We start from the raw sequence: 23,278 nt of genomic DNA, 5'->3' as shown, positions 1-23,278 counted from the left end.
TTATTGAGGACAGGACTCTGAACGACACCCTGGGGGAAGTCGTGGCCTAATGGTTAGAGAGTTTGACTCCTAACCCTAAGGCTGTGGGTTCGTCTCGGGCCCTTGAGCAAGGCACCAAAACCCCCCAACTGCTCTCCGGGCGCTGTAGCATAAATGGCTGCCCACTGCTCTGGGTGTGTGTTCACTGCTGTGTGTGTGCACTTTGGGTGGGTTAAAACGCAGAGAACAAATTCTGAGTATAGGTCACCGTCCTTGCTGTACGTCACGTCAAAGAAAGGAACACCACGTCTTTATGGATGTCAATGTGTAGCACTGTTTTGCTGGAATAGGTTTGGTCCTTTTAGTTCCAGTAAATTAGAACTGTAATGCTACAGCATACGAAAACATCCTGTATAATTGTGTGAAATTTTTTGGCAACAGTTTGGGGGAAAGAACACATATGGGTGTGATCACACGTTCAAAAACCTTTGGTCAGATAGTATATTAGTGCATCATTGGTTTACCAGAAATGCTTCCTGTGTAGTTTCCCATTTGCATCATATACCTTTGGGGTCTGACATCAATACTATTTGTTACAGAAAGTAATTATGGTCATGGTTACAAGTGTGTGTGATGTAGTGAGAAGATTTTCTTTCCAATTTCTGTTTATATCAAATGATTACAATAACGGATTTTACACAAAGTTTCTAAAAAATTACTCTTTATTAGAACATCCCACACAAACAAAATATAACTTCATTGCAAAAGCCAACCTGTGGTCCCTCGATAATTACAAAATGATTTGAAAAGCATTTACAAAAATACACAATATAAAGTCTTACTAAGATCAACACAAATACATAAAAAAATAAATAGTGATTAATAACAGTCTCTCTTAGCTGGGCACTTGAAAATCATTACACTATTGGAAAATGCAAAATTATTAGACACACGTTAAGCGGACAAACTATGAACAATATTTACAACATGCTGATTAAAATACACTGTAGTCCATTTTGTTTAAGGTTAAACATACTGAGTGTTCTTCAGTGCAGTTCAGACCATGCCGGGTTCGCTGCTCTCTGTCTGTGTCGCATGCTGGAGTAAAGTCACACAGAAGTGGGAGGAAAAAAAATAGATGGGGAAAGTTCCAGATGGAGATGAACTCGTAGTCTGAGTGATACAGGAGTGCAAAGCACAGAGACAAAGCTTTAATGGTTAAAGCAAGCAATGATGTTATGTGTTTCTGCATTGGGGTAGAGTGGCACGGTATCTCCTCTGTGAAGCTCCACATCCAGGTTAGTGTCGGATCACTGCTGTACTGGCTCACCGTGCACCCTGAAGCGGTACAGACACGTGTACTCGGGGTGACCCCAGTTACTCAGCACTCGCAGCTCGATGATCTGGAAAGCTTCGGTGTCATTTTCCTGGAAAGCGTGAAATGATAACGTCAACAATATCAACAGATAACGAAACTGACAACTCACTGTCCTGATATCTGAAAGCCCACTGGATGGTGAGACGACACCATGTGGGTCATTTCTAGTAAAAGTTAATTAAGTCGAGCCATTAATATCGATACTTCAGCCATGATATTTAAAAGAGCTTGCAACTTTGGAAATTTACCGCAAATTTGGTATTCATGAGTACAGCTATCGTAGAAAACGATAATTTATGGTGTCGGGGAACTGGTAGGAGTTTAAAAGAAGAATCCTGTGCTTGCAATTTCACAAAAAAAAACCCAACAAAAACAAAAAACCCCAAAAACCTCTACAAAAAAAAAAAAAAAAACCCTCCAGCAAAATCAAGCAATTTGGATTCACAAAAAACCTCTGAAATCCTGTCTATACAAACATACTGCTCTAAAATAGCTGGTTTAGCAGAAAGCACTATTGAAATGTGTTTAATTCAGCAGATACAGTTGGTCATGTGTCTGGCAGTACATCAACAAATACTAGTAAATATCTCTAACAAATAAAGGGGCTCAATCCAGCAGAAAGAGAGAGAAACCCATTACATACAGGCATGTGCTAAATTTTGCATTGTATTGGTTTGTAAAGCATCCTGTTTTCTGGGGACCTTGTGTACCGCAGTTAATTTTTACACCCTTCTTCTACAGTTTATTTACATTATGAACATATTTTTCATTCTGTGAGCTTATGTACAGCAATCAAATGCTTTATATAAACAATTTACCTGATCACAGATCATGAAAAGGAAATGCTAGTTGTTTGCAGACAAAATTCTCTATAGATGGACACACAAAGATTTAGAAATATTCCTGGGCTGGAAAAGTTATCTGAATGAGCCTTATTGAGTCTAATGACCTCGGCAGGCAACACATGCTTACTGTGAGATTTCATCTGTTACATAAGATTTAACTAACAGGATGCGAGTCGTTAAGCAAGGTGCTGTGAGCCGAAAGGTTAAGGATCGACGGGAGCAGGGGAAAAGAAAGTTTATCAAAAAGCTTGAGAAAGAGGATGCCGAGAGTTTCAAGGTTGTAAACATTACATCAGGAAAAAAAAATCCGACAGACAAAAAATACAGAAAGATACGGTAAATGTATGTAGAAAGAGATTTAAAGTAAAAACAAAATTCTTTTTTAAAAAAAAGAGTCACTAGTTTTGTTACATGAGGTAATAAAAGTACAGATGCACAAACCTGAGCTTTAGCATGTTTTAACTTCAAAACCACGACTGTCATCTAAAGTGCTATTCATATGGGATTCATCCATCAGGGTGATGTCTAATTATTGGATTTTTTTTTTTTAAAGTGAAGCTTAGGACAACAACTGCTCGGACATCTTTAGGCCAGCAGTTGCTCTGAACAGTTTTGCACTAAAGTCTCCAATAGTGAACAGATAACGAACAAAACAGCCTTAATGTTAAAGCTAATATAAATTTCCTGCTTACACAATTGAACTTCGTTTATATAGTAGACGGTTGTAGAAGGGAATGGATATACATTTATATACACATCACACTCTTCTGGTGTCACCCAAAGATCGATGGGCTCCCCTTAGCTACGTGTTCATCTCAGGTTTTCTTCCTCATCGTCTCAGGGAGTGACTTCTTAAATTTATATATAGCAATGAAGTTACTGAGGAGGAATGAGGTTCTTGTGTCGTGTGTATTATTAGATATTCTATGATATAACAGTTCCCCTTTTTTTTCCCTCTTCCTTAAAATGCTTTCCCTAGGTCGTACGTGTAGTCGAGCTTGTAATCACTCACCCAGACCAAGTAAAGGCTGAGTGCTTCTTCTACAGCAGTGATTTTTCAATTTTGTGATTCTGGGAGTGTTAAATATCTGGATTATGACAAGGCCAGATATAGCAAGTAGCAACTATCAAACTTTGTTTTCCTCCCCATCTACAGAAAACGACCGGTTTTCTTTGTGGGAGACTAAAAGGACCAGAGGACAGTTGAATTAGGTGTAAAACAGGAGGTAATACCAGCTTGGAATATTCTTTGAGCAGGATGGACAAGGCCACACAGACAACAAAATCAATTAGGAACTCCTGCAAAGTAGGTAACTTCTCCTAGAACCCATGTAAATGTAAGCTTGAGTGCAGATCCCTCACCGTGACTAGGTAGGTCTGTAGAGCGTCTCCATCCTCCTGGTAGACGTACTCCCCGAGAAGATGCCCCTCCTCCTGCTGTTCATCCTCCAGACCCTTCAGAAAACAGAAACAGTCAGTCAATCCTACACACAACTCACTTCCTTTAGATTGTAAATATAAATTATAAAATACCTTCAAAAAAAATAAACAAATAAATTAATAAATAAATTGAAAAAACCCTGCTGCTCAACTTTTACTGCATTAAACAAAAAAATAATCGTGTAACAGCTCAGAGGTTAACGCAAAAAAAAATAAAATAAAAAAAATAAAGTGTTCATGATATAAATAGTATTTTTATGCCTACAGATTTTTATGCCTTTAGATATTGTTTTGACCGTTTGACACCAACACTAGTCAGAATACAACCCGTCAGATGTCCGGTCTTAAACAGCAAGGCCAACATGATTCACCCAGGGTGTGTCTCAATCAACTCTCGAGTTCAGTAACCATGGCACTGGTCTCTCCCTCTCTCTCAAACGCAAAACAATCACTCCCTAAAAATCTCATAATGCACTGCACAAAGCAGCGTCTATGCTCACCCTGCTGACCTACCCTACCTACCCCACCAACCCTTTTATTGTGTAATAATAAAAAAATTGAAGCTAACAATTCACGCACTTGTAACTAAGCATAATGAAAAAATTGTCTGTTATGACGAGGCACATTTATGTGCAACACTGGCTAATAAAGTCCCTCCCAAAGTCTATGGCAGTCTGCTTTCAGTAGTGTGCCTTACATAGACTGTGAAGTTACGTGGTGCGCTGCTGATGTTGCCTGTAGGTGAGAGAGCTTTGGGGATGTGCTCCAGGGAAAAGGCCGTAGGAACGATTTTCACACACAGTCGAATAACCAGATAGCCGGTGGATCCTTTAAATGCCCAGCAGTTACCAGGATGTACATCTGGCTGATGTGGGAGAAGGGGAAAAAACACAAAGAAGAGGGAAGGGGGTGTGTGTTATAAAGAAGTTTGTATTGTATAGCAGTGTGTGTGTGTGTGTGTGTGTGTGTGTAATGTAAGCACAGAGTAGGAATGGAGCTTACCTGTATGACTGCACGTGGAGATTGGGAGAAATACCACAGAGGAAAACCGAACAGACTCATCAGTGCGGTCTTCGTCTCGTATGTCTCAGAACAACGTGTGCTCAGGATGCTGCCACCTAAACACAATCGCATACACACGATCATCATGCAGCTTCGACTTCAACATTCACTTACAACACGCTCACTCAAAACAGCTGCTTTCAAACCTCTATTAAAGAAATCCAACCTTGATTCTCTAAATTGGAAGAACCTGGTGTCGGAGATGGACCCTCACCAAAGACCCTGCACTTCAAGCACAGTCTCAAAATTTGACACAGATCTAAATCTTCGATTATCAAAACCGGGGATACGTTCACTTAAATGCTCAATGCAGACCCGTTCAACCTAATTTATTTATACTATGCACTTAAAATACTGGGACATACTGATAAGTCATGTTACAGAAGAGAAGTCCATAGCCTCATCACACACACCCCATCACCATGAGCAAACTAAACTCCTCGCTGCAATTCAGCTTTTCTACAATGTCATTTACCATTCCCTTCATGTACAACTCTCTAAAAACACTCATCAGCCTCAATCGTTCATAGGTTGAATTCGGTGAAGCAAACGGTCACAAAACTCTTGTAGGTAATATTACCCAAATAGTATATTATAACTACCAGAAATAGTCGACCACCCAAGTACTGCTGGGATACTTTCATCACCATACTAATTCGGGGGAGGAATTTTATTTTAAAAGAGGAGAAATATTTCACGTTTTTATATGAAATTAGGCTTTTAAATTAGTCGATTTCACATTCCGTAATTGACTGATACATAAACACACAAGCTTTTCGGTCCCTGGAAACTCCCAACTCAAGCTGAATTTATATCTGATGTTTTTTTGAATATTCCACTCCATACAGGACCTGATCGTTTACATTATAGAGGATCAGGTCCTGTATGGAGTGGAATGTTTTTTTTTGAATATTCCACTCCATACAGGACCTGAGCCTCTATAATGCAAACAAAGGCTGAAAATACAACTCACTGCGAACACTTCGGCATGTTCGTAACTGCAATATTGATTCTTAACCAAAACCAGACTGCTTTGTCAGGGCTTTCTCTTAAATCATCACTTCTGCATTTGGTTTGGATACTGTACCTCCAGACTCTAGAGCGTAATCCACAAGGCCAATGCGGTCCTCAGAATAGAGCTTCAGAGCATTTTGCACGATCAGCTGGATGTCCTGGTGAGAGAGATTAATTAGAGTAAGTTAAAGTATTAAGGAATTGTCTTTATATACTAAAAATATAAATAAATAAATGAATGAATGAATGAATGAATGCAGCTCCATTCGTGACTCTTTTACCTCTTCTGATAAGCCAGATTGCTCTGTGGCTTGCAGAACACTCTGTGTGATTGTCTCTTCACTTGGTTTTTGTTGCATCTCCTCTATCTGAAGTGACAAGTTACCCAGAATTCTCTTCTCGAGGGTGCCGAGTGAGTCCAGCAGGTCCGAGTTGCTCACAAACTGAGTCGAAAGCCACTGCATCAAAGATCCTGGCAGCTTCACGTCCTTCTGCTCGCTGCCATACAGAAGAACCTGAAGCTCCTTCTTGACCTGTGCAGAAATCTGGAAAGCAAAAGAACGGACGTCAAAGCATCAGAAAGAAAACATATTGCAGATGATACCATAAAGATTTAAGGTAATAACAGACAAGTGACTTACAGTGTCATGAAGAGAATCCAGCTGTTCGCACCTTCCTGTACAAGCGGTCACACCCCGCAGATCAGCCCTGATGCTGCTCAGCGCTTCCTCCAGCTTGTGCACTTGTGCCAGCAGAGCAGCGTGAGGAACACTATCCATTTCCTCACTACAGAGAAAGTTGTGGTCAGGTGTGAATAAGATACTTTGCAGTTTGCACACCACACCGCGATTTCTAAGAATCCCGTGTTCTCGGTTTTATCCTGTGTTCTCTACATGTCACAGTTATGATGACATTACAGCTTATTAAGTGGCCACGGGTTGGCTGTAGCTGGTGATGTGGTTAAAATGAGGTCCAATTTTATACACCTAAGTAACAAAGTATTCTGAATCTTCGACCTCAGATAGTTTCCATGATATATGTGTATAGCAGAGCACCACTTAAATCCACCTGAATATTAAACGTTTAGTAATTAAACGATAACATAGCGAGGGACAGACCTGATGACAGACGGTGTCTCTGGATCTGGTCTTGTTTGTAACTCCTATAAATAGCAAACATACACACGTTCAGTTATACAAGCCACACTGTAATGAGGCATGATTAGGATCAGGTGGTGAAATCTACTACCTCGGTTCTTTGTGCTAGCTCCTGAAGAAGAGCTTCGATCTTGGCTAGCCGTGACTCTTGAGTTTCTCTGGTTTCCTTGGCTTCAGACTCGTCCTGATGCTGGAGGAAGAAGACGAGAAGAATGTGCTCTCTAATAATCATCAAGTCTTTCATTTCTCTGTACTTCACCGGAAAGGTGAAATTTGTTCCGTCACAGACGTACCTGCTGTGAGCGCTCAGTCTGTTCCTCCATCTCGGCTCTCAGCAGGCTTAATCGCTGCTCTAGGAGCGAGCCCACCCACTGGCCCATGGACTCTTTATCAGTGTTGGTACGCAGCTCTTCTTTCAGTGAACTGCACAGGCCGAGTACCTCGGCATGCCGCTCTTCCTGTTTCCCGCCTGAAGCTGCCACCTTATCCCACAGCATCCCCAGGCTTTGCTCTATCCGTGCCAGTCGTTCGGAATCTGCCTCGGATACGACCGGCAGCTCCTGCTAAGGCCACAGCAACTGTAATTCTGCAGCGGTTAAACTTTATAGGCAGAAGATACATATTGGATATTCATTTACCTGTGAGCTTGCTTCTGATTCAGTGATGTCAGGTTCAACCTCAATGGTTTTACCTGATAACGTGAGATCAGGATGAACATCGAGTACTTTATTTATGGGCGAGTCTCCGGTTATGTTCACTATAGGCCAAAGAGTCGAGAAACTGAACATTCCCCAGTACCACAGGACGGCTAAATGACAGAAAACAGGTTAGAGTTTGGGAGATGAAAATAACAGATAAGATTCTCGGGTAATCTAAATAAAAATACCTCCGACATGACTCACCAAGGGAAAGGATAAAGGGAAGAATAATCAGGAAAAGTTTTTGTAGTATAGGCAGGATCCTGCAGAAAGAGGTAAAGTGTAATACTTCAGAGTTTCATTGGTTTTGAGACGTATCAGTTCTTATGAGGTGGGAATTCAGAAAAATGTATAAATCGAAAACATTTATTTGAGGGGTCGAAGTTCCCGGTGCCATTCAGCTCTGCAGTAATTCATTTAGTATACGTTTTTCACATATTGATAAATTATGGAACAGATCAAATGTAAATAAATAGTATATTACAAATAAAACATCCTGACAGACAGCGAAAAGTGTTCAGTAGAACATATGCTGCACTATGCCATGAATCATAAAAACTTGCTGCCTGCCATCATCTGCAACACAAATGCGCAGTATAGCACCGTAGTTTTCTGTCTGTAGTGACATGCATTTAGATTTGTTTTGTTTTCGAATACACAGCGACGCATAGTGATGAAATTCAAGTCCCAATCTGAAAGGGAATTTGACAGGTTACCACATGCACGGATACAAATCTCTGCATGGATAGTAACACTTAGGAAAACTCACCTAGTCAAGAAAAAGACGTTAAGCAGAGACATGAGCATGACCATCTGGTACCACGCCGTTCCCAACCACTGTAATGCTCCTGAAGCTGCACTGCCTACACGCAAGTGTACACACACACACATGAACGGTCAGCCATAAATCAGGCCACAGAGAAGATAAGCACAATGGGTTAGGGAATTTGCAGGGGCTGCGACCAGACAGATTAGGGTAAGTAATCAGCTGAGAAGAGAAGAACGAAGGCACGCCTTCACATTGCTGTTAGTCAACGCGTAAGGGAGTGAAACGCAGTCACTGTAAACAGTACGGGCTGAGATTTAGCTCTAGCGTGTACTGCTGTATGAGAAAACACACCAACAATATTTGAAATATGATTATTAGTTATAGCCACAACTGGAGGTCAATTCAGCTACTCGAATAATCCAAGGAGGAGTTTGTTTTTCTTTACATCGCTGAGTGTTTACAGTCCTAAGGATACTGCTTGTTGTTCATGCCAGTGTGTTAAGTTCGGGGTCATGACTAGTACTGTGCATCTGAATTGCCCTATTGTGGCTTTAACTAAATGGCTACAAAGCAACGGCTCTCTCTCAAGGTAACCTGCCTTGAAATTTTTCACTGATGACTAACAGTTCATGCTCGTGAAGGTGAAAATGATTTGCCTTCGTGCTGACACAGAGGCATGATGTTACCGAGAGACTGCACGCAGCAACAGGGACAAAAGGAATAGTATTTGACAGGATTAAGAAAGGGTCAGAGGGGAAAAACAAATAATGCCCAGGAGGTTTTGCCACTGGTTCATCTCATGCAGGGATTGTGTAAGAAGCTGAAAATCCCATCATAATGACCTGGAGACACTGCAGCCAAATAGAGAACAGAAAGACTCTTCCTTGTGATAAACCAGGATGCTGAAAGAACGTCCTGGCCTGCCTTTAACGTACGGCTGCCTGGACACCATCAACGGGGGGAGGAAACAAAGTTATTTATGCTTTACTGAACACAGTTTCGGTCGCAATACACATGAATGGAAACTGGAACAGACTATAAAGCAAGTTAAAAACCAGTGTGTACAAAACCTGCAAAGGTTACAAGGGCCCACAGAGCCTCTACTAGCCACGGGGCTCTGGAAGACCCTGCAGAGACTGTGATTGTCTTCGAAGTCTGTTTCTCTTTGCAGTCGTCACCTGTTAGGGGTTTAACATGTACAGCAAAACAAACAAACAAACAAAAAATAAATCACAAAATTTAAAAAAAAAAAAAAAAAAAAAAAAAAAAAAAATCAGGCATGTTAGAACCAAAAGGTAAACCATTATGCAGGTAACAGCCAGAAGTGAATCATTGTGGCCTGCCATAGATATATTTGAACAAATACAAACTCTTAAATTTCTGCTGTCGAGCGTTTCGGTGAATCATGTAGGTTTTGTTTGCTGTGCACGAGATTGTGACTCATCTCCTGTTGAGCGTTACACTGGGCAAACTAATCAACACACCCACAATGGATCCTATGCCACAGGAAGTGGGATAAATACCTCTTCAAACAATACAAAAAAAAGCCCGCCTAAAATTTACAGAAAGCAGATTTCGTTGCAGTGTGTGGCTTATAACCAAATCCATTCAGACTTGCAGTGCCTGTACCTATGGCAGGTCTTGTTTGTAGGGTGTGTGTGTTTGAGAGAGAGAGCGAGACAGAACAAAAAGTGTAACATAGAGCTGTACTTACACAGAGGGCCGTTAAGAGAGTGCGGGTCCTTTTGAGTCACCTTTTCATTTACATTCATGGTTCCACAGTAACTAGCATGACCTACAGAAAACCAGCACAACAAAATAAAAAAATCATTCTAGTCCCTCAGTTCCACCTACAGCCTTCGCCTTTCTCCCTCTGAGCAGAGCCCAGGACATGCAGGGTGGATGCAGACAGGAAGGATTTGCATGTAACCAAGGTAATACCCACAGGCAAGAGAAAGCCATTTGTTTACGTGAAATACGTCGAGCTCGGCTGATTTGCTGGAGGGGTTAAATTGTGTAGATGTCAGGACAAGAAGAGATGTCATAACAGAAGGAAAGGAATCCGAATCAGCGATTGGTGCAAATCATTCAGTGAGTCTGAGACCAGTGTAACATCAACACCAGAAATGAAAGAAATGTGACGATAGCTGGCGTGGCGGACAAGTGCCAGAGGAGACGCCGAGATCAGAAAATAAACAAGAACAGCAGGAGGGGAAGAAAAATATATAAATCAATCAATCAGAAGCCACAGTACTGATTCAAGGCTCAAGAATCCAAGAAGGCTTTAGACCGCCGTGATCTCATTCATAGAAATGAACTGGAGTGGTTAGAGATGGCAGTGCTCAAGCCTCCGTTATTACCTCCGTTAGCACCGTGACTGCTGGTCTTCCTCAACCCGATATACTGAGCTGAGGAGGCGCCTGCTCTCCTGCACACCCTCACACACCGGTGTGTCAATGAGCACAGCTGGACTGCAGAGAGAACGAGGTTAACACGCACACATGCAACACAAATACAACTTGTAACCTTTTTACATCATCAAATCAATACACAGAATCGTGAGGACAATTTCTTGACGGCAAAAAAAAAAAAAAAAAAGAAGAGGGACAGAGGTTAAAGGAAGCTGTGTATCTCAGAGTATATTCAAGGCATCTGTGTGGACAGTGATTTGCATGCAGTGTGAATCCTGACAGGACACGAGACATTCCAGTGAGTTAGTCGCGTTTTGAAACGAAAGGATATTCGCTTGTTCTGACAGGAGAAGTGTGGATTTCTTCTGCATTAAAGAGAAAGCACTCGGAGAGTAAACACTTTCTTCATTTCTGATAAGTCACACCCTCCTTCCCTCACCCAACAACACGGATCATGGACACTCACGCCAGCCTTAACAACACAAATCCATGGTGTGTTTATTAATATTTAAATAATGGATAATTAGAATGGGTTATGCTAGTGGGATAGAGGAGGCTCTGTCAGGCTGACCGCTATGTGGATTCTCTAGTGCTCACTTTAGTTCCTCACAAACTTAAAGTAATGTTAAACTTGATCTTGTAGCGTAAATAAAGCTCCTGGCCAAAACCAGTGTTTATGCTTAGAGTCATGCGGACATTCCGATCTGCTTACACGCTATCAAATGTGGTCTTGTTAAGACGTTAAAAATCGCTCATCGCTAATCTGGCCGACGATGAGCCAACAGTCATGAGAGAGAAGGTAAAAAGAAGGTGAGATGTTCAGAGAGAATAGCATGCACCGGTTAAGGAGGTCCAGTGAAAAGAAACAGGTAGCTATGTATCTACAGTATTTTCCGCACCATAAGGCGCACCGGATTATAAGGCACAGTCTCAATTACGGGGTCTATTTCTGTACTTAACCCATACATAAGGCGCACCATATTATATAAGGCGCATGCTAAAACAAAGATGATGGCGGGCAAAAACTGTAGTTTGAATTGTGCCTCGTAAGCATCCGATTTTTATTGGCGGATGGCAAACAACTTAAGGTGCATTTACTGCCACCTACTGGACTGGAGTGTGGAGCACATAATGGTTAGGAAGAAACAAATGTTTTGCAACATATCGGTAGTATACCTACCGAAGACATGGTGAAGGTAAGCGTACGTACTGTACGTATTACGTAAAGTTCTCTGATTGGTTTATCGCTACCAGCGTACGTAGTGTATGTATTACGTCCATGTGTCAGCGGGAAATGGTCGGACAGTCAATCAATCGGAGCACTTACCAAAGTCGCACAACAACATTTTTTACAGATTTTTGGAACTTGGTGCACACATAAGGCGCTCCGGATTATTAGGTGCACGGCCGATTTTTGAGAAAATTTAAGGCTTTTAGGTGCGCCTTATAGTGCGGAAAATACTTTACTTCAAAGTCGAGAGAGTGTGTTGGTACAAATAAGAAGACGGAACAGGAATTGAGTTCAGGGGCAAATAGACGGCTGGTACCTTTGCCTAGATGGCAGGTCTTGAGAACGCTCTGCATGAGTACGGTAAACACACACACTACAGAGACACACAGTCTCCTGCTGTAATGCAGGAAGGTCTCGGAGAGCACTCCGAGCGCACCTACAAACAAACCAGATACTGTTACACAATAGACTTCTTAAATACCACCAAACACCACCACAAACAATTAGCATTATGACTTCATGCATGGGATTATGATGACCTGACACATACGCACTGGCTAGAAAATAAGTGAGCACTTTCATTGTTAGATTAAAGAGGAGTCAACGTGAGGGAAAAAAAGGCAATTTAAAATGCTCTAACCACACAACACACTCCCACACCTTGGCAGAATGTAAAAGAGAACACAGATCTCTCACCGGCTCGGTGTCGGCGGCTCCTCTCTCGGCTGTACACCGTAGTGTGGGGAGAGGAGAAGGCCGCGCTTGGGGCGGAGACGGCGCCGTCCACCGCCGTGCTGTGCAGAGCGGCCGAGGAGTAAGAACAGGAGGAGGAGGAGCAGGTTTTGGATGAGGAGTAGGCTTGGAGAGCATCTCTCCTGTCAGAGCGGCTGGCCACACAGTTACTACAGATGTAGCCACTGTGTAACGTGGAGGTCTGAGTCTGAGCAATGTGTGTGCCGCTGTTGTTCAGAGAGAAGCTGTGGTCTGTGTGGAGAGTCTGATCTAAAGAATAAATAAATTAATAAAATCAACACACAAATAAATAAATACCTAAAAAAAAAACACTTCAACTACAAGTTGAATTTACAATCTCCTCAAATTCAATCAATTGCCACAATAGACTGTAGTGCTCACTATGTGGGTTGTAACAAACAGCAACACTATGAAAGTCAGTGTTACAGTTACAACGCTGGATCAGTGCCTGTGCATCGCTGAGATCATGGAGAACTTGTGCAATCGTTATCTCTGCATGCTAAAAAAAAAAACAAAAAAACCCCCCACAAAACTCCCCCCCAAAAAAAAACCATCTAGGAGAGTAATTATATAATCAGGATTTACAGTGCGCAAATAAACGACTCATCCCAATAGCATGACGAAGGTAAAACGCAAATCAGACTATTTTCCTCTTAGCTAGTACATGATCTCCATCTCTCACCCTGCCCCTGTGAACTTGCCACGTCTCACCGGTCTTTGTGTAACCGGACCTGAAACCAACGTTGCCCGAGGCCATGTTTGATTTTGTACCACAAGCACAAATCTTTCTTCACAACAGTGTCCAAACCCCACTAACACAGTCGGCAAACAAAAACAAAGAGCTGCAAATGTCATCGCTCCATGACAGAATAATAAAATAAAAATTAAAAAAACGTTCTGAATGCTATAATTATCAAAAGTAGACGAAGACACAGCTTGGATAATCTACTATATTTGAGATAAATAGAAAACCGTGTTGTCAGTCTATATTAACAGAAAAAACCAACATTTTAATCAATTCTTTACAGCACACATTACAAATTAGAAATTACACACACACACACACACGTTCAGTATGGATAGAACAAAGCAAAATCTTGAACAAAACTCATTCTAATTAAGAGATAATGCCATACCTTTGAGATCTCCATCCTTATCCAATCCTAAATCAGGATGGGGCACAGAAAAACAACAACAAAAACAAACAAGATTTTTAGCAATCACATATCAAATTGGCTCAGAAAAGCTGATGTGGACATAAGACTGTCCTGTAACATGCACTGACCCCAGAAGCTGTCGACGAGTGTGCGCTCCTGGATGCTTGACTCATCTAGCATGGAGGACAAAAGTGAGGCGTCGCTTGCAGCACAACTGTGCATGCTGCTGTTGTGGGCCTGTTGTGCCAAGGACTGGCTCTTCACCGGAGTTTGAAGGAGCGTACTTGAACCGGATACAGAGCGTTGAGACCTCCTGCTCTTCACGGTCCTGAAAGAAAGGTGAAAAACAAAGTGAGGAATAAATTCACAATTAAACGGTAACTAAATGCCTCAATTTTTGTTTAGCCTCAAAAGAATTGACAACTTTATAAAATAAATTTAAAAAAAATTTGAAACTTATTTTAACCAATAGGTTCGAATTTTGAGTTATTTCAACGAAAGAGATTTACACGCTCTCTATACGCCTATTACAAGGGGGGAAGAAAAAACAAACACCAAAAAAAAACAACTAAATATTATTAGCGACATTTATTAGTGAATTTCAGATCAGAATCTTTACTGTGATCTTTTACAAAAAAAATGATATACATCACTTACTTAAACACTTAGTACACAAAAAATGTCTACATGCTGCGGTTTAATTCATACAGCGATCATCTTGATTTTTTCAATCAAATCGATGATTTTAGACTAATACAAAAGCGGAGACTGTTGATTTTATTCATTTATTCCTCTATTTTCATGTTAATTTTGTTTAAAAAAAACCCAAACAAAACCAAACATGTGTTTCTAGTAGATACAGACCTAAATAATAAGAGTGAACAAAGACCAAAGATATTTTCCTCACTGAATTCGATGTATTTCTAAGAAGCATACATGAGATTTAAGAAAATGGGACTGTAGAGAGTAGAAACTAGAAACATCGAGTAAGCAAAGTAATGAGGATGGTTTGATCACCATGGCTCATTTTTACACTTAATGCTTAGAGAATATCTTTGAACTGCAGTATATAGCAAGGAAAGTGTATAATCGATGGTGAGTTTATCTTTAATACACAGGAATCGATGATGAAATCTTTGTTTGAAAACCAACGGTGTGTCGGCCAATCGGACAGACGGTGCAGTTCTTCCTACCACCTGGTTAAAGGGACAGGAAGGGGTTTTAATGCATGGCTTCCTTGTACACTAATGCCCCTTTTCCACCAGAAAGAACCGGGGGCTGGTTCAGAGCTTGTGCTGGTTCAAAGTTGGTTCCACTAGCGAGCCTTCTAAGAACCGGTTTAGAACGCGGCGTATCCAACGTGTACATGCAGCCCCAGGCAATTTGTATAAACGTAGGGTGCACTCGAGAAAGTAAATAACATTAAATTAACACAGAAAAAAAAAAAAGAGTTAGCCTTAGCATGTAGCTACCTACTATCATGTGTGCTGATAACTGATCATATTGCGATAAAGTAAAAGTGTATCAAACATTAGTATACTTAAGGTACATTATCAAATGCGCTAACAGTAGCCCCGCCCACAGCCCCCGACACAAGCGGTTCTTAAGTCTAGACCAGCAACGTTTTGGTGCTACTTAAGAACCACTTTTCCTGGTTCGGAGCCGGTGCTTTGGGTGTCGAAAAAGAAAGAACTGGCTTTAAATTAGGCTCTGGCTCCGAACCAGCAGTCAAACGGCCTCGGTGGAAAAAGGGGTTTTAGGGACGGTGGGTCCAGTGGAGTCGTGCTAGAGGCTCATAGGGAGTGTGGTGCAGTGGTAGGTGGACACTGGTCCGTTTTTGGCTTTGTAGGCAAGAATCTGTGTTTTAAATCTGATGTGGGCAGCTACAGAAAACTAGTGGAGGAAATTCAGCAAATGTGCTGCTCTTCAAGTAAGCTGTGAGGGAAAAGCAAAAAAATTACATAACGGCGATCTGCTTGATTTTTTTTAAGCGGCAGAAATTCAGAATTCTGACTTCTCATATTCCTCATATTTCAGTCTTACACATATGGGCATTTGTTAATGGGGTGTTTCAACTAGTGAAAATCTTATCTAGTGCCCAGCTCAAAGCTGTTTAATAGGATAACAATTAGCTAGATTTACAGGTAGGTACTGTACATTTGATAAAAATAAAACAGCAGCTCAAATGGCGTACGCTTAAAAGTATTCACTGTTGTTAGTATACGTTTTCTGTATAAGAGGAGCCAGAGACTAAATCCTGAAACCGTGCGTAAAAAGAATATTTTGCAGTTCAGCCAAACATCTAACATTTGATACAGTTCAACCTAATTTACAATAATACGTGACAAAGATAACAACTAAATTCTGAGAACATTTGAGATAAATCAGAATAAACTTTCGAGATACTTTAAACTTTCAAAATAGAATACTGATAAATAGTAATGTTCTGAAATAAAACACTATTTTTGAGAAATAACACACTAAGTCAGATTTTTGTTGTTAAGCTAATAGGTTAGAATGTTGAGAAGTCAAAATAATAGAATATTACACACTCATGCGGTCATTAGGTGGAAAATAAAATCTGTAACTATAAACGGGATTTATTATTGACTTATCAGGAATGAGCTGAGGATTCGTTTTTTTCAACTAAAAGCAAATAATAAATGAAATCAACAAACCTGTGATATTATTAAACTGTAATATGGTGCAAAAGCAGCACTTTTGCATATCAAATCTTTACTGCTAACTTTTACATAAATGAAATCTCTCTTATTGCATTGAACCGTTGCTCATCAACTCTTTATATTCACATTAAAAACAAAAACTCAAATCGGATTTGTCTCGGCATGTTGGAACTGATTAGACTCCAGTCACTGCTGATGTAAATACAGATTATCCTCATTAGTAGTAAAGCTGTCTCACTTGCTCTCCCGGTGAACCCTGTTTTCGGTACTGAAGGAGACGCTGCGGTTGACCGAGGAGTCCAGCAGGCTGTCGTCTCCGTAGCGAGCGGAGTTGGTGTGCAGGCGCAGGCTGCGTCGCGTCATCCTGGGTGACTCGAACACCGGAGCGAGTTTATGTTCCCTCTCGTACTCCAGAGCAGACGAGGAGTAGCTGGAGCTGGATGACACACACAGTACCATCATTATTACTGCTTTTCTAATTTATGACAGTCCTTTTGATCAGACAGACAGGAGCGTTAATCTAAAAACCAGGCCTAGTTGTAACACAAAGTCAGAAAGCATCTCACACATGCTGCAGGAGATCAGTGTTAAATAAACTGATTATCCTTTTTCTTTTTTCATACAGAATGAAGAAATTAGTCTAATAGTCTACTTATGCTTAATTCAAACCATCCCATGTGTACATATAGACAATGGAACGAGGAGTTGGCATTTAAAAATAACACTCTCCAGAATAGAGGTTAAGAGGTTACGGCTATGCTCCAGAACAGGAGCGGCACTGTGCGGGCACTGTAATAACTGAAAACAAAAAGCACAGGAAGACCAAACAGCAAGGGAATGTACTTGCTGCTAAACAGAGAAGGAAGCCCTGCCTACCCGATGAACTGAAAGAAAACAAATCAGCTCTCAGCCACGCAGAGAAAAAGAGGGGTGGGAAGCTTCCACATTCTGTGCCTGTCCACAATTTCTAGTTGACTAAATGTTTCCAATGCAGAGAGGGCGAGAAAAAAAAGAAAAAGAAAGAAAAAAAAAAATCCATAAACCACCAACTGCCATTTCTCTGGGAACAATTCCAGCGTTCATGCTCATGAACTTTGGAGCTGCTCTGATTGCAACAGGCCTGCGCCGTTTGCCTAGACAGCTGAAACACGGGCAGCTGGCATGCACCGATATGAACTGAGAATTGAGAACGCTGCAGCAATGACCTTAACACTTAGCACCTCTCGGAGGTCTTTTGTTATGCGACATAAAAGCTCAGCGCTAACTGAGAACGTTACCTCAACCACACAGTTCACAGGACCAAAAAGAGAAGAAAAAGAAAAGAAATTAAAAAAAGGAGTTAAAACAAGTTGTATGTAGGGCGATACACACAGCACGGTCCAGCCCCAGCTCTCCAGATCGCACCTGTCGTCAAATCTCATGCCATGGAAAAATCCCAGTGGACACACGTTACCACCTACACGCACAAAACCTACAGCAGGTCAGCAGATCAGGGCCGAACTCTGTGGGAGGGACATCGAGGTTTACTCTACTTCCTGCTGGAAGCACTGAAGCCACTCAATGACTCACGCTATCCCCTCCCTCCATCCAGAGTTCTGCGTTTCTGCAGTTCTTTATTGCTCAGCGACACCTTGCCCTTTGTTTCTAAAAATACAATACATCACACTGCACTAAACTGAACAACATGGAGCTAGATTTTCAGCATGTAGATCTTCAATCTGGTTACAGCTAAACAAGCATTATTTCACATTAGATTGAAAGAAATGTCTTTCTAACCGTTCAGTAATATTTCACTCAATGAAGTAAGGTTTCCAAATGAAAATGATCAACTACAAGAATCGAAGAAAACTAACATCTATTAATGTAAAGGGATCCAAGTTTCCATGCATCATCCCAGGTTCTGCCTAGCAGTTACAGTAGCTCTACGGCTAAGAAGCAGCTACGCAGCAGTCACATGAAAATCGTCTCGTCTACATAGTGGACTACATGCAAAAATTAGGCTAATTTAAAAATGATAATCCTTGCAAGAGTTTCCCACAGGTTTTGGAATAACGCAAGAGAAGGATCCGTGTGTGGTTGAGATGTAATGAATAGAATTCTGGTTGCTGGGGAGTGCATTTGTCTGAGCCCTGGTCATTTCTGGTAATTTCAAACTTATGACAACTGAGCTAGTGTTGATTATACAATTATAAGAGGAGAAGAAGGTTTAACAAGCTTGAAGTCCACGTTAGGGTTTCACCCCTGATTCTTCACTCAAACTGCTTCTCATGCTGAGTCACAGCTCCCCCCCCCCTCTCCCGCTCTCCTGCAATCTCCATCCCTCCTTCTCCTCTTCTCTCTCCATTCCTCTCTCCATCCCTCCTCTCCCTCACCCTCCTTCTCTCTTCCTGTCAACACCCCTCTCGCCCACCCTCTCTCTTACTCTCACCCTCCTTTTCTTTCTTTCTCTCTCTCTCCCCCCCCAGGCCATAACAGAATTTCAAATAAAATTTGCATACTAGTTAGAAAAAAATGGCAAATAAAGTACTTGGTTGCTCCAAGAGTATGAACTACATGTAGGAAAACATTTATAACTAAAATCTTAACTGAAATCGCTTCTATACAGGTAACATTTTTGGGTAATTTTCCTTAATGCTCTTTCTCTTGACTCTCTCTTGTGTTTTTCTTTTTCTTATGCAAGTTGGAACTCTTTGTGTGTTCCATGTAAAATGTGTATGTTAGTAACAATCTAGTCAGCTGAGTGTGAGGAGTGTCATGCTCTTCAAAACAGCGACCTATGTAATCACGGTTAGGATTTCAGAGCGGAGGGGTCGTTTTCCTAGTCACGGCTTGAAAATTTAAAGTTTTAGTCATATGCAGGATTATATTAAAGCTGCTGCAAACAATTCTCTCTCTTTTGGGGTAAAAAAAAAAAAAAGTTAAACTGCTTTTACCTCCTGAAATGTTATTAATGGAAAACAGGCAATGGAGAAAGGATATGTCTAGGTAATAATCAACTAAAAACAAATTCCACACACAATGCTGCTGGATCAGGATGTTTAGAGTGAACCTATAACTACAACCCAGTCCTTGATATAAAGATACCGGATGAAATGACTTGGCCAAAAGTTTAAAAAAAAAAAAAAAAAACCCTCACTGCTGAAAAGATTAGCGAGATTTTGATGGTGTTTGAAAATGTCAGCCATGCGTTATTTAGCCAGTCTTTTACAGTGTAACGTACACAAGGATCTAATCAGAAAAACAAGACTTGGGAGTGTTTTGGGGTCTACCTTTCCTGTGATTTTGGAGACACCTAAACTATCAGTCTGATGCTAAACACCATGCAGACTCGGTTAATATCTGGGTCAAGTTTCTAAATGTGGAGGTCGGAGTCATCAAGTTAAGCTTCCTCAAGCAGTCAGTTTTAAGGATCAAGAAAGATTTCAGAGGATTGGAGTATGACCTTATTAATTATTTAGGAAAAGAAAAATCAGACCCAACTCTGCAGTTAGCACAAACTACACGAGACTACAGTAAACTCCTAGTGCTGTATTAAAAGTGTCAGTCTTGAGCAATCTAAATAAGGCCATCCTTAAATATTTTGGTTTGCAGTAACAGTAAAAAAATAAAAAAATAAAAATTAGAATTTTGGTGATGGTGATTACGATGGTATGACTTTAAACAAATTAGCATATCGTGACGTCACTGACTGGGTCTTCAACCCGTGCCTTTGGGCGCATCATTGCAAACCTCATTTGGATGCTGGACACAGTTTTTCTAGAACTTCGTGCCAAGTTAAAACGGTGTTGAGCTGTTCTAATGAATTTTTTTAGATGTATTATGGTGCCCGAACCCATATGACTTTGAACGGGGACCATGAACATTTTGTTTACTGCAGCCGCAGCCTGAACCGTTGACTCTGACAGTGATTGAGAGTACGAGACGAAGCAAACGTACAGGCCATAGAGTGACATCTGTTAACCAATAGTGTAAACATAGATGACGTCACAGGTTTTTATTTAAAAGAAAGAAAGTAGCCTTTGTTTGTATGTAGGCCTAGGCAATTTAAATATTTACAATACTTACTAAAATATAATTAATATTATTTTATTGCTTTTGTATTAGTTGTTTGAAGAGTAAAAAAAAAAAAAAAAGGTCGGTCTTAACGCAAATTTATAACCGGCAAGTCGGTCGGACTTAAAGCAAAAAAATTAAAAATTTAGTCGGTCCTAAATTGACCGGGTCGGTCGGGTTGCAGCAAACAAGAATATTTTTAAGGATGGCCTAATAAAGCTTTAGATCACGTATTGATCCCACATACAAGCGTGATGGGCAGGAGCACGCAAACCTTTGATTATATGGTCTATCTCCATTCGAGCGTGAAAATGCAAGATACCAGAGGATAGTGACTGAAGTAAAATTGCCATTACACAATTAGTGCATCACTTATATTTCTGGATCTGGTTTCACATTAGAGCACAGCACTGAGAAAGCTTTGGATGGAGTGCATGTTGGAGGGTGGGTGTGACCAAACATGCTACAGGCTGATAGCGGAGCAGCAGATCGTCCAACCCAATCCAGAAATCCTAATCAACCAAAATGTACGTCAGCACTAACAGGCTGTACTTGAGGAACGCAGCAAGGCTTTAAATGACAAAAGCAGAACAGTAGGGAACAATATAAAGATTTAGGTCTTCTGTAGCGTGGGCTTTAAAAAGTACCTTTCTGAACCATATCCAGTTACTAAAGGTTTCTCTTTATCGTCTTGGACCGAGCACCAACTGCCTTTTTTTTTTACTGAGTGAAAGTAGAAGCCATTTCCCAGTTGAAGGAAAATGATGAGTGCTTGACATAATGCAACGTCGCTGGCTCTATCAGCATATTTTAAAATGTTAACAACTCATTTAAAAGACATGGCTAAGATAAACCCACCCCTCTTTCTCTACGCAAGAGTCCACAGTCGATAAATGAATCACCCGAGTGCTTGAAGTGCACTTCTTGTGGGACTTTCTGTTGTGAACAATATTCAATATTTAGACTACAAAAGTGGTGAACACCACATGATTTAGGACACATTTAAAGCATCCCTTAGCTGTTTACTTCTCCTGCAGCAAAAACATTAGCGTGCTCAACAAAGAAAAATGTTATTTAAGCAGACAAGAAGCCTGCAGGCTTTTCCGACTCACTGTTAAAAACATTAATATATTTGGGGTGTGCAACATGTAACAGAAATAAGTCATTCCTCAGACCTGAAGAACAAGACAGACCTGGACTGTCAATCATCCAATCTTCGTTTCTCTCACACCCACACTTTACTATGACTGAGGCAATTCCAATGAACTGGCTTCTCATTTTCAATATTTTAATCCAGTTCATACTAGTGCTTTTCTGAATGAAGCAGATAGGTCAGTAAAAATTTATTTCAGTAGGGCAACTGGTCACAAACACGTGCTATGGGGCCACACACACAGACACACAGTCTATTTCCATAACTTCTTGAAACAGGAACACACCCCTTGAGAGAACAAGTTCAGAACGTACATAGCTCATTTCTCATGTCATGGCTCGGTGTCCAAATAAATCTCACACTAATGAGGGGACACCTGTAAAAAAAAAAACTGTTCAGAGCTTCAAACCATTTACGAATACCACAAATACCAGTCGCACTACAATGCCTGTTCCTGCACCTTATGTAGGAGCTATGAAACAGAAAAGTGAAGCAACACAAGAGAACGCACACCCTGCAATTACACACATTCACATCTGTACAACACAAAAGCCTGGGAGCAGGAGGGTGACATTGCACATGTTGCAGGTGTTTAACACCTGAGACAAGATATTCGTGCCAAAAAAATAAACCACAACAGATAAGGCTCGCTGAATACATGTGGCTCAAATAAGATGTGTTGTAATGTTGGCGGGAATACAACAAAAAATCCAAAAACAAAGGGCAAATACAGAACTGAGCTTGTGTCTGCAAGCCTGTGGTTGGCAGATAATCAAGATGAAATGATGAAATGAGAATAAGGGGCAAAACCAACCAACCAACAAAAAAAAAAAAAAAAAAAAAAAACCTTGACACTGAATAAAGGCAAGTTCACTTAAAAAAAATTAACAAAATAATTAATAAAGCTTGATTAAAACAAAAAAAAACATAAGATGAAAAGGATTTGAAGCAATTCCTGAAAAACTTAATGACCAAAAAAAAGACCAAAACAAAAACAGCATGAATTATGAGATTATTAATGACAGTGATTTTTTGTTGTTGTTGTCATCATTTTATTTGTCAACACAAAACCTGCATTAAATTGCAGCACCACTGACTTAAATTGGGGGGAAAAATTATTCTTTATTTATTAGCAAAAAATTGTGTTAACATTTTACGGTGGAATATTTGAACTACAGTTTGACAAAGCTTCAAAATGCTATATGCCGTGTCAGTAATAATAAAGCGACTTTAAATGATTTAACACGAAAAAATTTGTAAGAAAACAAAAAGAATTTTTTTTCTATTAAAAAAAGTAGTAGTCGTAGTTAAGACCTTAAAACATTGTTTAAAAAAAATTAACCATATCTCTCACAATTCACTTTCATCGTGATGAGCTAGATGAGAATAGAAATTAACTAAAGCCATTTACAATTGTGTTGCATTAGTGTTAGCGTTCTGAGATTCTGTTGGATTATAAAGCAACTGTAAGATGTGTCACTTTAATTAAAAGCA

The 23,278-nt window shown here is 40.5% G+C and overlaps 1 protein-coding gene across 14 annotated transcripts in view; it reads right to left on the bottom strand.

Annotated features, from left to right (window-relative positions):
• Positions 1-683: 683 nt before the first annotated feature.
• Positions 684-23,278, bottom strand: part of sun1a (Sad1 and UNC84 domain containing 1a) — a 27,812-nt gene continuing 5,217 nt past the window's right edge. For 2 of the 14 annotated variants that reach the window (XM_047817219.1, XM_027177585.2), the window contains 22 exons: positions 16,817-17,014; positions 14,023-14,222; positions 13,874-13,900; positions 12,681-12,986; positions 12,301-12,420; positions 10,703-10,813; positions 10,057-10,137; positions 9,413-9,520; positions 9,185-9,283; positions 8,343-8,436; positions 7,778-7,836; positions 7,514-7,683; positions 7,169-7,438; positions 6,967-7,065; positions 6,837-6,880; positions 6,360-6,504; positions 6,000-6,263; positions 5,792-5,876; positions 4,645-4,760; positions 4,340-4,507; positions 3,565-3,657; positions 684-1,406 (listed from right to left, as the gene is read on the bottom strand). In XM_047817219.1, coding sequence (XP_047673175.1) covers positions 1,290-1,406; positions 3,565-3,657; positions 4,340-4,507; positions 4,645-4,760; positions 5,792-5,876; positions 6,000-6,263; positions 6,360-6,504; positions 6,837-6,880; positions 6,967-7,065; positions 7,169-7,438; positions 7,514-7,683; positions 7,778-7,836; positions 8,343-8,436; positions 9,185-9,283; positions 9,413-9,520; positions 10,057-10,137; positions 10,703-10,813; positions 12,301-12,420; positions 12,681-12,986; positions 13,874-13,900; positions 14,023-14,222; positions 16,817-17,014 — 2,974 coding nt within the window. In that variant the 3' untranslated portion in view covers positions 684-1,289. Of the gene's footprint in view, positions 1,407-3,564; positions 3,658-4,339; positions 4,508-4,644; positions 4,761-5,791; positions 5,877-5,999; positions 6,264-6,359; positions 6,505-6,836; positions 6,881-6,966; positions 7,066-7,168; positions 7,439-7,513; positions 7,684-7,777; positions 7,837-8,342; positions 8,437-9,184; positions 9,284-9,412; positions 9,521-10,056; positions 10,138-10,702; positions 10,814-12,300; positions 12,421-12,680; positions 12,987-13,873; positions 13,901-14,022; positions 14,223-16,816; positions 17,015-17,855; positions 18,091-23,278 lie in introns of those variants that run through there. The other 12 variants (XM_027177583.2, XM_047817221.1, XM_027177587.2 and 9 more) reach the window with 12 other exon arrangements.

The sequence above is a fragment of the Tachysurus fulvidraco genome, chromosome 8 (genome assembly GCF_022655615.1).
Source record: "Tachysurus fulvidraco isolate hzauxx_2018 chromosome 8, HZAU_PFXX_2.0, whole genome shotgun sequence".
NCBI classification, from domain to species: Eukaryota; Metazoa; Chordata; class Actinopteri; order Siluriformes; family Bagridae; genus Tachysurus; species Tachysurus fulvidraco.
Note: the sequence above shows the minus strand (reverse complement) of the source record. Positions and strands in the feature narration are given on the sequence as shown.